Below are 16820 nucleotides of genomic sequence, written 5' to 3'. Positions count from 1 at the left end.
CGTTTGATAAATAATTCTGTTGAGGAAGTGATATTTAATTAACATAAATTAGAATATCAACACGATACTTACGATTATGATTTGATTCCTGCAAATGCGAATTACCACGTGACATACAAAGCGTAAACATGACGGACGCCGGAGCAATACTGAAACTTTGTTGGGGATGACGACCAGCGCCTCGACGTTTGTCGATTCATAGTCCTGCGTCGACGTCGTCTGTTGCCGCCACGACCAAAGGATTAAATGCACTTCCTAAATCTCATTACATTTTTCTGTTGCATTTTACTATGTATTGTACATGACTTTGACTGCATCACAATGCGATATAACAAGACCTGGGAGAATAAATGACGAAAATGTGAAAGCATTTTCCAAATTTCATTAGATTCACAGCCTTTTTAAAATCCGGAGTAATTTCTCACTTTAGTCATAGTTATACCATTCTGTGTCATTCAATGGAACCAATTGGAAGAAGCCTTTTTACGTACAGGAGGTATCACTCGACTCAATGCACATTGCACAAGGCTATATCTTAGTTTCACAAATTGATTATTACCGCAGTTAATAGGATAAAAATTGGACAATCGATGGCAACAATTTCTAGAGTTGGAAGTTTTTTACAACGCCTCCTTTACACTTGGGTAGCCATATATAAAAGTCTCAAAGACTGGTAGGCGAGTCCGATAGGGGCGGGTAACTGTAATCGCTCATATCGTTTATTTACCTCCCTACCGAAAATGAAGTTGATAATATTTCCTACAGAAACACCTAGTTCCATGCACGTTTGTCGTAAGACCTAAACAAGCTAAGGTATTTTACATAACGTTTTCATTATGGTTACTTCATTAAGCCGAACTCGAACTTTAAACTGAAATTTTTAATGACTCTTTACCTTGCGGAAGGTTGGTTCTTTATCCCCAATGAAAATTAAAACTTGACGTTTTGGTTTGATCACCCTCAAATAAATACTAATATAAATGGACTTGTTTCTTTACATTTTTTGTATATTGATCACGTATTGATATCGTGATCACGTTTCCAATCTAATTAATTGATTTGGTTCGTTTACGCACATACATTTGTTCCCGAGATAAACTCCCGTGGGTCGACCCCTTCAGGAATGTTAGAATAACTTTAAACATAAATTGTTTATACAAAATCGATTCCTATGGTTACACAAAATGCAAAAACCCAAAATAACATTATTGATAAACCAAAATGTTCTCCAATTTACAGTTGATTTTCTCCTTTGAAAGGAAAGCAGCAAATTGAAAAATGAGATGGTGGAACGCCTTGTACAATATAATCGGATCTTTTGTATGGTTAGGTAAAATTTGGTTAATCGTTGAAGGTAAATCTCGAAAGATTTATGACAATTTGACTCCGGAACAAATCGTGTTTCAAGTTTCTCGAACTACAATAATTGCAATTTTGTTCACTGGAATAATTTACCAATATTCTGCAGTATGGAAAATTCAAAAATTTACTCTTACAGGTTTTAACAGACAGTAAAAGCACGAATTAATTGTCTTTAGCCTTTTTACCGGTTGCCGTTTAATGTAAATCTCCCTATACACAAAAGAGGTGCACAGTTTTGACTGATAAACTTGTTTTTTTAACATAACTAGCCACTCCAAACATAGCGTAATGAACTTTTACACCTTGGACTCACGTGGCGATGGACAATTTATTTAAATGAGCGCACGTAAACGTTAACGTATTTATTTTCAATAACGTACAGGTAAAGGTGATATACTGTACTCTTTACTATCTGTTAATGGTACGTTAATATTATTAACTTAATAATATACACTAATGCGGATTTTGGAAATATACATCTAATCCAATCGTATTAAGAAGTAGGTGAGCGAATTCATTTTGAAGTGGTAACGGAAATTTGAAGCCTTGAAGTAAGTTACATGAAACCTTTTGCAATTCGGAAACTAATCTGAAAGGAGTTAGTACTACAGGATGCAACTGACCTTTTTGGGCAATTAAAACTGCATTAATTAGAGATATGGTTTCTAGTTGATAGTTTATAACTGCCTTTAAATCTAAATAATTTATTTATGAATTTTTATCATTAAAAGCTTTTTCAATTTTTTTCATGTTTGCGATTATAGGTAATATTTTTTCGTTGTGATTCAAATTTCCTGTGTTGCATTAAAATTTGAAATTCTCGATTTAATTACTACAGTTGGTTCTTTTATTAAGTTTGTTAATGAATTATTAACAATTTTGAAAGCACTATACCTTTTGGAAATCTTGACCTTCGCAAATACTGACTGTCTTTTCGTAATATAATTCAAGCTGTGCAAACCTTTATTATGATTACCTACTTCTATCTAAGTAGGTTATTCGTCGGGAATCTGGGAGTCTAAATTCGAACATGGTATATAAGATATACATTTTGAAAAATACGTATCTTGTGCAGAATTAGATGCCGATTCTGAATCAAGAGGGCGCGATGGTCACTGGGATTGCAAATAGCCAGAAAAAACAATTGGTACAAAATTTCGCACTTCACAAAAAAATAGAGTTTTTATGTTTACATTACCTTTCCGAAAAAAAATAAAGGATGAATAAGATAATGTTAATAAATTATGGAAACGGGCTCCCACAGCTTTCTAAGCAATATCAGTGGTTAACCGTAAACAATTTTGTTTGGGAAATATTATGAACACCCAACAAATGATGAAAAATATCCTACGAACACCGGAAAACAGTTACACGGAAAAATCGTAATTTTTCGTATTTAGAGGTTAGCTTTTTATTAGTTTTGAAACGATCAGATCAGAGCGCATATCCACAGGAATTCCCAATCAATTAAAGAAAATAACTAAAATAGATAATGCATTTATTACATAAAAGCACAGATTTAAACACTCTGTGATAAAAGTAATGCCACCCCCACATCGGCCACATCTATTCAATACATTCGTGTAGTAAAAGATTCAGACGGTATTTATTTGATAAACTGTACTATGGCTTTATCTCCTTCACAGTACTGTCATATTTCAACGTCAACGACTTACTACTATTAGCCCAATTATTTTTATTGCTGTTAAAGTGCACTAACATTTATGACCTACAAATGTACGTGAGTGACATATCAAATTCTGATCGACGTAAAGTGCTCTCGTCCCAGATATCATTGTAGAGAACAGGGAAAATGCATCACGCTCTCGTGTGAATTGTTTTTAAATTCAAATCCTTTTCGAATTAATTAAAATTCAAATTACGGGAACAAAAGTCGATATACTCAAACAGGAGGAAGGCCGTAGAGGGCGGTAATTTACAATCTTCCCTTCGAATCCCTACGGATATCTGTACGTTTCCCAATGCATTGAGTCATAGGTGGCGGTGAGAGGCGTCCATGGAAAATTGCAATTATTTATTTAAAATGGCACTTAAGCTCTGTTTAAAAGCCCTTTAACAATACTAAATCAGTTTAGTGTGCGCGATATTCACTTGACATTCAGCTCAATAATGGCTCGGAGGAATGTATTTTTAAGTGCGCTATTAATGCTGTTAATGGTATAATCTCTGCGGATTATTGCATAAAATTCACAATGTGTTTTAGATCAATTCATCAAGGGCGGATGAGGAGTGTCAGGAGAAATTAAGCAACGCTAATAATTTAATGATTGAACTTCTGAAGGCATCACCGCCTTCTTCGGAAAATAAAGCGGAGCACGAAGCGATTATGGGCTGTCTATTTAAAAATAGAGGAATTTTGGATCAGAATGGGGAACTGATCGAGGACAATTTCTTACATGCCATTATAAAGGAGCTGCGCCAGAAGTACCCGGCGGAAGTTGCCGAAAAAAGAGCAGGCGAAGCCTTGGAGTACTGCAGGAAGGCGAAGGGAGCCTCTGTTGGTCAAACGAGCCTAGAGGTCATTAAGTGCTTGGGAATTTGGAAAAATCAAGCGTTTATCGAAAAAGAGGCTGTAAAGGAGTGACTGAAGTGGCTGTTTTTCTGTTCGTCGGTAATGACAATAAAACATAAATGAATTATGGAAAACTTTTTGGATGATCATTAAACTATTCCCACTGGCGTAAAATTATTTCATTCAATTCCCTGATGTATATAATAAGCAAAATGCAGGTAATTTAAGTTGATTAAGTTGATAACATTTACAATTATTAGGTTAACACTTAATAACTTTCCTATATCACCACGCAATTGTTCACTTTACGAGCATTTCGAGATATTCCGCTATGATCGTTGGATCAGGTTTCTTTTTTATAGATTTATTTTTTTTAGAACGGCGAAGAATTGTTATTTGCTTCATAAGAGGAAATAGTGAAGTACGAGGCCCCTCTGGGGCCAAGTACTTTAATTTCCGAGTCAAGTAATTTCATTTTACTGACGAGTGTTGTATTAAATTTTACCCAAAATCGTATTTTAATATAAAATTTCCTCGAAAATTTCTATTTTCGTATGGAACTTTTGATTAATGCCAATGACAGGAGTCATTATAGACATTTAGCAATGGCGGCAGGAAACGTAGTCTGGTCTGCCTCTGTCATGGAAACTAAACTTTCCTAACATAAAGTAGGCATGAAAATTATGGTTTCCGAACGATTTTGGGTACACATAATTACCATGGTCTTGAAAGCCTTAGATTTATCAAACTTGTCTGGGGTATGATGTGTATAGCCGATTGGGAAGGTTATCTAACAATTATACCTTGATAAGCAAGATTTTTCGCTAGAGTAATGATTCCAGATGAACTGAGAGCATTGTGCGAACACCGATAGTGTGAAAGTACAATACAAAAAAAATCATAAGACGTTGGAAAAGTTTCCAAAAAGAAAGTATTCTATGATTTTAAGAAGGTCCAAAAGAAGTATAATTTATAAAAGATCCCGCATAGACAAGTTATCTGTAATCTGAAAGCATTGACAATAAGAGAAATATGCGGAAGTACGCATTTTGTCGTACAGGAACTATATGGTGTTCTTTTGTTGTCGGATCAATAGCAATATCCAGTAGCAAGTAGTTTCAGGTATCTATAATAGCCACTTGAGTATGAGGACCAAGTACGAAACGCTCTGTGCATACAACAACCATGAAGTCTTCGACTTTCGATCGTTCTGCGCAGATGAGTAATGAGTAACGAACAGAAATTTTACACAAAGAAGCTTGGCAAGAAAGTTAGCGTCGGTTAACTGGATTGCGATGGCGTCACGCGGTCCCCTGTTTTCTCAAAGTTTATTTTGTTGCTTTGTTTGAAAATCTGAATCATGTTTGTTTGTTATACTTTACAGGTGAATATGCCTTTATATTGATTTATTAAGTTTATTATCTGGTGTGTTTCCCCATATGACTCGTTGAACTCTAAGAAGTAGGTACCTTATACCGTTTTATTATTCGCTGTATATGTTACTTCCTCAATCTCGTGCAGACCGCAGATCTTGCGTCTTACCAAGACGAGAAGGTGGTCCTCTAATTAAGGTTCATCCTATTACTTAATGTGGTTTTGCTTGTAAAATAATAGACTTTAACATGAATACTTACTACTGGCCCTCTCACATGTACTTTTCGTGTTAAATCATGGTAGCCGAGGCTTACGTCATTTTGCTGTTTTGTATATACATGCAATTTATCATTTTGTCTGTCTGTCTGTCTGTCTGTCTGTCTGTCTGTACAATAAATTTTTATGTTAAGATGCCATTCCGATCTTGGCAGTTGCGACTCAATATTAAGCTATTCGAACAAGGTATATTTTTTTACCAATTTTTTTTCACGACTCTCTTGCTGACCTTTTCCCCTTCGGTTTGCTATTTTTTTCCATCTTCGCACCATTCTGTTTATGTGTTCGTTACATTCTATATATGCATTAAAATCACACAAACGAATTTTTTGAACTTTTATTCTTCGTGGTGGTGAAATCGGCATGTTCACGCTTTCGACGTACTCGTGAAACTAACAATTTCAATTTGTCTTCTCTAATGCAGCATTGCTGCGCTGCAGGCCGTGATTGATAAATTATAGACAAAACTCGGTGAGAATTGCTCTTACATGTTGCCACACAAATTAACGACGGCCGCAGCCGATCGTAGATCCTCAAACGCGTATAGACGACAGACTCAGCGAAAGGGCTCTGTATTGATTGTTTCGTGGGAGGGGTCCAGTGAAATACCCACGTTTCCTCGCCTGTGACAATCCGCGACAAATACCTGCTTTCGCTAAGGCATCCAATACCAATTGCTTCTGGCAAATTTTTTCGCTCAACAGCTTCTGCTCTGGCTCCATCGGACAGACACTTTTTTCATACCCAAATCTTCCTGTAAAAACTTGAATATTGTACTTTCAGATACTCCCGCTTCTTTTTTAAGCTCTAGAATTTTCACTCTTCGATCATACAGGAATAAATCTTTAGCAAGTCTTATGGTTTCCTCAGTTCTTGCCTCAACCGACCTTCCTGATCTTGGGTCACCCTCAATCTTCGCTCAATTCCATTGAAATTGTTTCGCCCAATGTTTCACTTGAAAATAAATTAGTAATTACGTATCTGTGGTATTTAAAAGGTGATTGAACATGCATTTAGTTAATACAGGGATTTGTTTCGTCTAAATAGAACACGTGCTTTCTTTACCCACATTCAAGTAAGCAATAATTCACATAGAAACCCCAATAAAGGTGTCAAACGTAAAGCGGACTTAGGGTACGCTAAACCAACCGTTCCGAGCACGACGATTGAAGGCGCCGATATTAATTAATATTTTGACAATGATATCCTGAAGGGGAATTTTGGTGGCTATGTCTGCGGAATGTGAATTTTCGGCGTAAAAACTCCTGGTCAGCATACGAGTGCATGCGGGTCATCCGATGGGTGTAAGTGCTCCTTACCTCATGGGAGGAAGGCTCCTATCACATCGGAGGATACGTATTTGGTCCTGTAGAGGTGACTATAATAGACTTTTTTTGTGCCGACTGGGCGCCTAGACACGTTAGAGGACATCTCTTTATCTCACCTGGAGATACGTTTCGGATGGGCCAACGTAAGACTGACGTGCGGGCTCTCTGATCGGTGTAGGTGCTCCGTACCTCAAGATGCGTCGAACTCTCAGATCGGTGTAAGTACTCTGTGCCTGGGCCGTGCGGGTCTACCGCGTTGGAAGACTCCTCTATACCAAAGATGAAGTTAGAATCGGATGCGTCATCGCACGGAAGAATACGTGGTCTTGCACGTAGATATACAGTGTATCTGTATGGAAAAGAGCCCTGGGCAACTTTTATTATGCATGAGGGTTACGTATTCCGGGTCCCTACGGGCCCGCTTGTTATAAGACCCCCTTTAGAGGAGTTACGTTTTCGACGTAAGAGCTCCAGGACAAAGTGAGCACATGTATAAGCCGGCTGACGTGATAAGAGTCTTGCAGACTCTCGTTTAGTTCTCCGTATGGGGGGATATGGTGCCGGGTGGCATATGGGGACTTGGACGTGGAAAGATTCTCTGCTCTCGTTAACCCAGCTACTAACTGTAGCACGTTTGAGTGTTGATGAGTAACATGATTAGAGTAGCTGTAGTTGAATGTAAGGACAGAGGTGCTCTTGTGTTCTTTGTAATTACAGTGGCCCAGGCCAACAGCAGCCATGGGAAGCGCGCGCTGTTAGAAGCCTCAGAATGTACCTATTGCATGAAATGTGGCAACCATAGCGATTAATTTATAAGAATTTGGGGCACTTTTATAATTACGCTTCGTTTATGGAGCAGTTAGAATATCGCGGCTTATTTTACTTCCGAGTTTGTAAACCTTTAAATTTCAATGCATCGTCTGTTATCCCCTTAGTTCTATGTTACAAATCGTTATCAAACGTTCGACGACTTATGTTAATTAATGCGACATTGTTTATCGAAAGATAACAACTGCCAAGCTGATGGGCGATATGTGTAGTACTTCGGGCATCTGTAGCAATTTCAATTTTTATTACCGATAAGGTTGCGTTAAAATAATAATTGCAACATTTTGGTGGGGATTTTTGGTCACACCTCAAGTAATATGTTAAGTTTTTACCACGTACTTCCGTAGTGATACGAATTATCTGTAGTAAAAGAATACATATATTGGACTGGAATCCGCGCAGCATTTTATTGTTAATTGGCTGTCGGCGTCACATCAACAACCAATGAAAAATTTTAGTGTATTAAAAAGGGTGCTGATACTTATGGGTGTCGCAGCCTTGGTTCAAACGCAGGTAGGCGACTTCTCGTTCGTTTATAGTAACGAAAGGAATTATTACAGAACTTTTAGCGCGAGCTTGCTGATGAAGATTTGGGAAATTTCAGTGCAAATGAGTTGAGTTGCATAAAAGATTTAAACATAAATGGGAGTAAAGTAACGCTGTTACTGAAGCAACCCTACATACCTGAGAATGACAAAGAAATGAACGATTTTATGGAGTGCTCCTGGAAACTAGATGGATTGCTCCACCCCAATGGTACCGTGGCGTGGGTACCTTTCTATTTTTACGTGAAAGGTGCATACCTCGATGCCGTCGGTGAGGTAGCATTGAGCGATTTCTTTGCCAATGATACAATTTATCATTGTAAGGATAGCAAAGGCAAATCGCCAGGACAAGTTGCGGTTTTGCTTATGAATTGTGTTGTACGTCGTCTATATATATAACCTGATCAATTTTGTTTGTGAATTAAATATAACTAAAACTTCAGTACTGTGTCTGACTAAATAGTTAGAACAAACACATGGATTATCTCGCTCTAGTACACGGTACAATAACGAGGTAAAGCTATCGAAGAAATAGTACTTTGCGCACCAAGGCGGGAAAGTGGATGCTTTCCGTGGCAAAGGAAGACATAGTAACGCAAAACACGCGTGACCACTGACCAGTGAACTTTTCCTGGATTTCTGTCGAATTTTGACAAAGTTCCATAATCAAAATACGGGACACTTCAACGCCGATATAGTACAAAGCATATTCCAACCGTCAGTTTTCTTCTTGTCAAGCTTATTAGGACAATTCGACTTGATATGTCGGAATTCATGACATCTATAACACTTCACAGTTTTCTTGAAGTCACCAGACCTTGTGTTCCAACAAATGCACCTGCTTGATTTTTACTGAAGTTTACTTGTACATTAGGCTGGGCCGAAAAACGCGAAAAAAAATTATTTTTCGAAATCTGAGTTGGAATAGTGAAAAAGTTGTAAAATGGGTAAAAAACACGGCTGATATTTTTTCAGATTTTTAAAAAAATATTTAACCGCGCCCCAGAGGCGCCGAAATAATTTTTTTTTCGAGGTTATATTTTAGATTTGGCATAGCAAAAAACTGATAGGTATCAACTCACTTATGATGAAAAAAAAATTTGGGTAAGATATTTTGAATTTTAGCCGAGCCCCGCGGCATTTAAAATTTTATTATGCAGCTCTTCGCTTGAAAAAATAATGATAGGATTGAATCCCGCACTCAAATTTTTTTATAACATTATTTAGACAACCCACAACTCACCACGAGCACGAGTTGCACCCTCCCTCCCACCCTTAAATAAACGAGTCATTATTAGATATTTTCAGTCCTATAGTACTGTTGCTTATTGTCAAAGCTAGGTAATTTTTTCCTAGCGTTTATTTTTGTTCTTATATAACCGTCCCTAGAAGACTCGCCACAAACTTTAGTCGATGCTTCTTATGATTTTCACGCACCTCTCGACTGCCTGGGTGTGGCACGGCAATTTCGGGATAGTAATATAAGACTTATTTTGTATAGCTGCCAACAAATCGTCTCATCGGCCACCATGGCTATGAGTATATTTTCTGGGTGAGCAAAGTATGCATTAGTTTTAATTACTTTGTCAATGACTGTTCTTACTTCTTCTGGAAGGGCTCTTGACTCACTGATGATTTTCCATAAATGTACTGAACCATACTCAATTGACGATTTCGTTTTTATATTAAACCAGGTAGGTGCGTATACTTTCATAATAAACTGCACTAAAAGAAGCAAATTTCGAGAAGGGTTGCTAGAGGCTACATACAAGCGTAGTGTTCGATTTGCTGTCGTCAGCCATCGCGCATGGCTAATTTTTCCAGGATCTCTTTTAGATAAAGCTTCAGAACAGCAACCATCTCGAATAGCACAACAGATTGGATGATGCAATATCAGGGCAGATATATCTATTTATAACGGGACTTGGCTAAATATAAACAATAAGATTTTTATTTCTTTTTCAACCATAATTCAGTAAGAAAAAAGTCAATTTTCTTTTAACAAGTCAGACTTAAAAAAAATTATTATACGTTTTTTAGAGGCTCAGTGGCGTGGCGAACTATCAAAATATTTTATGCATTTTGTTTTTGTGTCATAATTAAATCAACCCCTACATTCCTATCTATCAGTTTTTTAGTAAACCAAAACTATTGTAATATTAACAAAATTACTTTCACCCGCCGTCGCTTAAATGCAAAGGGGCGCGGCTAAACATTAAAATTTTTTCACCAAATTTTTTTTCTGTCATAGGTGACTTGATACTTATCAGTTTTTTGCTATACCAAATCAAAAATTTGATTTTGAAAAAAAAAATCTTCGACGTCACTGGGGCGCAGCTAATATTTTTTAAAAAATTCTGAAAAAAAATCAGCTTAGTTTTTTACCCATCTCACAACTTTTTTTCACTATGCCATGTCAGATTTCTAAAAAAAATTTTTTCGCCCCACCGTATTGTACATCCTGAAGTAACTTTGTCTTGACATAGTTCCCGGTAATTTCTTCATGTCCACAATTATTAGTTGATATTTATCTGGAAGATCAACCAATATTAATGTTCCAATCCATTGTTCCTTAACTTCCAAGTCAACACCGTTTTGCTTAGTTGCAGTTACTTCGATGAGCAATTCTCAAACTTCGTTTGTTGCAAGTTAACTAAATCAAGCAATAAAATCTGACTGCAACAAGTATCTTTTCTCCTCCTTCAACAGCATTCCGGATATTCCCCATCTGGTAGTACGCCTGCACAACTTCCAGGTATCTCAGTTCTCACGTCCTTATTTGTGGTAAATTAGTAAAATAGCGTAGGCCCATAACCTAATGGAATTAATACGTTTATTACCAAAAGAACAATAATGATTATGAAGTGAGGTATCTATCTGACAAACTAAAACTAACTGGATCTAATTAAGAAAAAAAAACAAATTTCAGTTTCTTTTTTCAACAATATCATTCCAAAGAAAAGCCAATACTTGGGAAAATATATTATGCGGAATATATTTATTCCCTAGTGAAATTTGCGTCTGGACTTCGTCATCAATCATTTTTCAGCCAAATGATTTCTTCAACGTCCAATTGCGTACACAATATTAAGATTAAGATAAGTAAGTGTTTATATCAATGTAGATAGTAACGTTCAAACTCGGGCGACCTTATTAGAGTTTTGTGCTTAACTCGCTGCAGCTGCACTTTGTAACAATGATTTACGTTTTGGTACTGTGTGCGTTAGTTACTTTGAGTCATGGAACTAAGGTAAAACTTTTTTACATTCCATATCATTAACTGCCTATTATGGAAAAGTGGACTTCATCGTTAGTGCATGAAATATTACCATTACTTAGGCACTACAATACTTTTACATGTGTTACTTCGTGTGAATATCATTTATATAAATTATATAAAAAGTGTAACTGGTTTAGGTAAATTAAACTTTGGCTCGCATGTTTACAATAAAAGTCGGCTCTTCAGTTTGGACAGTTCAAGATCTCTAATTAGATTATATAAATACAGGGTGTTCATCAACTGGTTCACAAAGGATAGCGCTCTTTCATTTTTAGGAACGGTGTAGCTATACTTTGTTTCAAGGGTGCTGAACCTTTCGTCACACTATCTGACGTCATATAAAAATTAAGGCAGGTCGTAAATTAGTAATTGGTTTACATATTGTCACATTGACGTTTCAACTTATTTATTAAGGTGTCACTATCGTTCATTATTATCAGACCGTCCAAGTTGACAATCACTTGTAAGGCATCTGGTCCTGATAGGTTTTTTCCTGTCCCCAGGTTTTATAATGGCTAAATGGTCATGTATTTTATGTAGAGGAACTCCGTTGGTATGAATTAAACTCGAGATTAAACTTTTTCCACCGTTTGTAATCACCTCATGTAACCGATTCTTTGCACCGACGACAGTCGAAATGGATACTGCCAGAGCATCAGAAACTCTTTGAGATGAAGTGTATGATGGTTACAGAAAACGCATAGGAACATTTGTAACTTAAAGTTTGTTTAGGCAGTTCGTAAATTAATATTTCGTTTACCTAATGTTGATGTGAAATTAAGCATGCTACCAATGTGAAGAATAGGTACGCGTTAAGTTGCGCGAATTTTAATGACCCTTAACTAGCCATTTGCAGAAGTAGAATAGGCCATGGTTTATCGGTAAGCCTTTCGCATTTATATATCTTACAAATTTGAGATAAAGCGTAGTCATTATACCACAGGCTCATTGAAATAACAACGCATACATACAGTTTCTGTTCTTTTGCCACACACTCGAGATATTCGCATAAGGATCTTGAATATCTTCTGATCCGATTTATTTAAAAAAAAACGCAATTGTGAGAGAAAACAGGTAGTGAAGATATTTATTCCTGAAAAAACTCTCAAATGTTCATATTCAAATCGTATGTACAAAAGAAAAAAACGACACTACACCACAAGTAGGTATATATGTATAAACGGCCCAAAATAATATTCTTAAACACGCTGATTCTCTTCTGCCTCATGAATATAATCATCATAATAATCTTCGTCACTATCAGATTCGTCCAAGTTGACAATCACCGGTAAGATGTCTTAATGTATCAATATGTTGTTCTCGTTCCTAGGCCTGGTTTATAATGCTTCTGTATGATCAAAATATCTTTTCCATTTTTCCGGTGTAACCTAAACAATAAAGTTATTAAGTACTACTGTTTCACAAAACAGCATATAAAGAGGTGTGCAGTGCCTCATTCCATAAAGACAAAACGGCACTGTGTGTGACAGGCTGAATTGAACCGATCCTTGCATCGTAATGCCGTTTGCATTCTGACCATACCATTTCGATTGGATTATACTCGCAGTGATATGGAGGAAGTCTCAAAACACGATGACCATGTTGTAATGCTAATTCGTTCAATCTGTAAAAATCAACATGGAGTGAAAAAAAACCATAACAATCAGCTTCCTATCCAAAGGTCTACCTAACTGCAACCAAAATTATCAGCGATGCCTACCTAAATAGTTTTGGTGGTATATGATTTTTCACTACTTCCCAGATCTGATCTTGCATCATTGTTGGTGCAAATGTAATGTCTCGTGATGTTAGCCACTTTATAAGTGACATTTTTGTCCAGTATTGATTTGGACTTTTTTCTACCAATCCTGAATGGTAAGAAGCGTTGTCCATAATTATAAGAGAAGGTTCATCCAAGTTCGGGATCAATTGTTGTTCAAACCACTTCTCAAAGTTAAGGCAATTCATGGAGTCATGATAGTCTCCGGACTTGCTACCAGATTTAAAAATTAGACTTGCGTTTGGTACAAATCCATCTTCTGATCCTGCATGGAGTATTATATACCGAACCCCTTCACCACTTTTTTTTCTAACTGTTTTGAGAGTACCATCTTGCCAGCTTCTTCTAAAAGACCCTTTACTGTATATCCAGGTTTCGTCTAAAACCACAGGTCGTAATGGAAAGAGTGAAGTTTCGTTGTGTTTAAGGTCTCTCAAAAATTGTAGTCTTCTTTGAGCTACATAGAGCTGTTACATTAAAAATAATCTATTAGAAACGGTGCATCTCCGCCACGTGAATTTCAGTTTCTTCAAACTGCGGGATAAAGAGAGGTAGCAGATATTTCTACGCCATCAAGTCGTTGAAGATTACTGTGTAAAGAACGGAGTGTAACATTCTCACCTATAAAATCAATTCCATAAGTGTTCTCGCGAACGTCTTCATTTGAAGCAAATCTTCCCTTAGAACATAAAGAATGTTATTTACCTGTCGCATACATTGCATAAATCCGTGTCCTTATTACATGTTCATGTATTTCATGCAGCGGAGGTCCGTGAGATAAACTAATAGCCACACTTTTTTGCGATTTGTAATCGTCATCTTTTTTAACACCTCTTGTACTAATTCTTTTTACAGTCCACAACGATACACCCAGGGCAGCACAAACCCTCTGTGATTAAGTAAGCATGATTATAGCAAACGCATAGGAAACACTTACATCATATACTGCGCTTACGGGTGTTAAAGTTTTGCCTGCTTCTTTTTCCCCTTGGAAGTACTGAATCAACTTCAAAATCAAACTTTGCTCACCTTCTGTGTATCGGTTCGTCATATTTACCTAATTGTAACGGTAATGACCTAAATTCATGATATGAGCGAATCGAACGTTTATGTAAAATGTTTAAAATACTTGTCTGTTAACGGCGTTGCTGCACTGTGGACTTGCCTAAGCGTTTTCAACTTTGATGATATTTACTTCACTTTTAACACAAACTACCTAATCAAAAGGCATTTAACACTGGAAATCTGTCTATAACGAAAATCGTTTGACGGATTGATATTATTGACAGATCAATAATTGGTTTATTTGTCACGACTTACGTTAATGACGTAATTTTTTGTCTCAATCGATTTAAATGTAATGAAGAGAGAATCACATTTATGACGTCAGGTTCAGCACCAGTGAAACAAAGTATAGTTTTCCTTTCATACTTTTGATGTCAGACTATATTAATATAAGTTGTCTGGATAGTTTAGGGACACATGACACATTAAAACAAGGCATTTTGTTAGACTATCGTACAGTAGAAACAATTACCTATTTGATGGAAGCATGAATCTAGGTATGTGTCTCGTTTCTCGTGGTCTTCATTCACTACTTCCTTTTTTGTGTGAGTTCTACATATGATAATCCTTCCGTCTAGGCGTTACTAACCACCTCATAATGAATCGTAAGTCCTAACGCACTACCTCGCAATTATCTTTTTCAGGATATAATCAATTTTAACCCCCACGAAGAGGAGTGCATAAACGAGTTGTACGGTTCCAAAAATCATCTACTCGAACAACTTTTTGCACGACAATTATTCATTGAGAACAACGATGTTGTTCGAAAAGTGGTATCTTGCTCCTGGAAAAAGGAAGGAATAATCGACGAAGAAGGGGAGATAGTTTTCGATAACTTCAAAAAGTACCTTATCAACAGCGTTCGAAAAATAAACGGCTGCACCGATTATCTAGCCCTATTGGTAGCTGGAGACGCTTTTAACTATTGCAAGAACATATCTGGAAGTGCGTCTTCTGATACCGCGATTAAAATTAGCAATTGTGTTATTAGAAAAATTAACTCGTACTACTTACGATCGTTATAATTACCATAGTATATGTTATACTAGTGAGATTTTGAAGTGTAGTTACCTGCTTAACGCGATTTATTTTAATTGTAGGTTAGTGGAAATATTATCCAGCTGTCAGTGGAAGAAGAAGAATGTATTGTTGAAACTCGAATAAGTAGAGACATCGTACTAGCAGATAAGGAAAGTCGGTACTCTAAAGAGGAACCTCTATTAAACACCTATCTTGGTTGTTACGCAGAAAAACTGGCAAATGCTGGAAAACTTCATTTTACTAAAAACGTACATGTAAGGCTACCAGGTTACAACACTCCGTATGTAATTACATCGTTATACTGCAATGAAAATTATTATTCTTCCCTAAATAATCGCCCGTGCGTTCAGCGTATTTAGGACTGCCTTTATTAGTGGTGTAGTATTCTCATAAAATGCTCAGTTTTGAGAATTAAACAATTTATTATTTACTTGGAATCAATTTGTTATTTACCACCACTGACCACCTTGTGAGGGATCCTGCATGGAATACACACTCGGACCGTTCTTGTCCAAGCTGCTGCTAATGCTAAGGATGAAACACGAGCAGATAAGCCTAACTTTTTAGCGCATTTTTGAAAAACAATACGCTATTATATTCGTTATGACTGGCTGGCTGGCTGTCCGGCTGAGATCTCAGCAATTACAATTGCTAGCGACTAAAAGCGATCTGATATATTGTATGCATATGTTGATTCACAACTTGTTTACTTGATATTGGTCAATTATATGTAGACTTAATGCTTCTTGTTACAAACGTAAGGTGGTACTATGTCATCAAAAATGAGTTGCTGTGGAGTCACCTTTGGAATTTTTGTTTACATGGGAAAACGTACTTAACTTAAACTTCCAAAGGCGACTCGGCAGCGACTCATTTTTGATCGCACGTTTCTCCATTTCGTTGTTCTTAAAAACAAATTAAGACATTTAGTTCCCGTTGTCAAAAGTATCAGACGAAGAGCCAATGACCAAGTTTAGGTTGTCATTTCAAAAATCGTAAAAATTCACACAGTAAATCCTTGACCTACCGAGTTTAAAAATCACTTCTGGCAGCTCCCTCTGTGACCAGAGTCATCAGTCATACACTTCATTCGTACACGACTACTGAGATTTTGTTTTGCGGGTTGTATGCAGTTGTTCGTTGTAGTTTAAATCCTACCAGGTTACCGACTTCAGAAAATTCGAATTGTCGACCTTGGTCGGTAACAACAGTAGCGGTGTCCCGAACAGCGTGATCCAATTGTCAAACACAGCACGGGCTACTGTTTCTGCCCGGATGTCTGGAACAGGTACTGCCTCGTCTCATGACACATCGCGTGTATTCGGCGATCATTGGTCCATATCAATAAAAGGGAGCATATACTTATACTTGCAAAATTCAAGTAAATACTCGTAAGTGTTCCTTAACA

General features: G+C 36.9%; 2 protein-coding genes and 2 long non-coding RNA genes across 5 annotated transcripts; 2 read left to right on the top strand and 2 right to left on the bottom strand.

The window, feature by feature from the left end:
• The first annotated feature begins 3381 nt into the window (after window positions 1-3381).
• Window positions 3382-4062, top strand: LOC116159099. The gene is made up of 2 exons (XM_031472003.1): window positions 3382-3540; window positions 3587-4062. Exons 1-2 carry the CDS (start codon window positions 3493-3495, stop codon window positions 3965-3967), a joined length of 429 nt encoding a protein of 142 aa, XP_031327863.1. The 5' UTR covers window positions 3382-3492; the 3' UTR covers window positions 3968-4062.
• A 7278-nt stretch (window positions 4063-11340) lies between these two features.
• LOC116159838 lies at window positions 11341-15849 on the top strand. Its single transcript, XM_031472922.1, has 2 exons — window positions 11341-11496; window positions 15016-15849. The coding sequence occupies exons 1-2, from the start codon at window positions 11443-11445 to the stop codon at window positions 15394-15396; spliced, it is 435 nt and encodes a 144-aa protein (XP_031328782.1). The 5' UTR covers window positions 11341-11442; the 3' UTR covers window positions 15397-15849.
• LOC116159840 lies at window positions 12982-13587 on the bottom strand. Its single transcript, XR_004143071.1, has 2 exons — window positions 13247-13587; window positions 12982-13150 (listed from the first exon to the last, which is right to left on the bottom strand). It is a non-coding gene; the product is annotated as an uncharacterized LOC116159840 (long non-coding RNA).
• Window positions 13872-14493, bottom strand: LOC116159839. 2 transcript variants are annotated; one of them, XR_004143070.1, is made up of 4 exons: window positions 14436-14493; window positions 14244-14383; window positions 14012-14195; window positions 13872-13927 (listed from the first exon to the last, which is right to left on the bottom strand). It is a non-coding gene; the product is annotated as an uncharacterized LOC116159839 (long non-coding RNA). The 2 variants fall into 2 exon arrangements; XR_004143069.1 differs by having other exon boundaries at window positions 13875-14195.
• Window positions 15850-16820: the final 971 nt, after the last annotated feature.

Source organism: Photinus pyralis, unplaced genomic scaffold (genome assembly GCF_008802855.1).
Source record: "Photinus pyralis isolate 1611_PpyrPB1 unplaced genomic scaffold, Ppyr1.3 Ppyr1.4_LG1, whole genome shotgun sequence".
Taxonomy (NCBI): Eukaryota; Metazoa; Arthropoda; class Insecta; order Coleoptera; family Lampyridae; genus Photinus; species Photinus pyralis.
The sequence above is the reverse complement of the archived record's forward strand: the minus strand, read 5'-3'. Positions and strand labels throughout refer to the sequence as shown.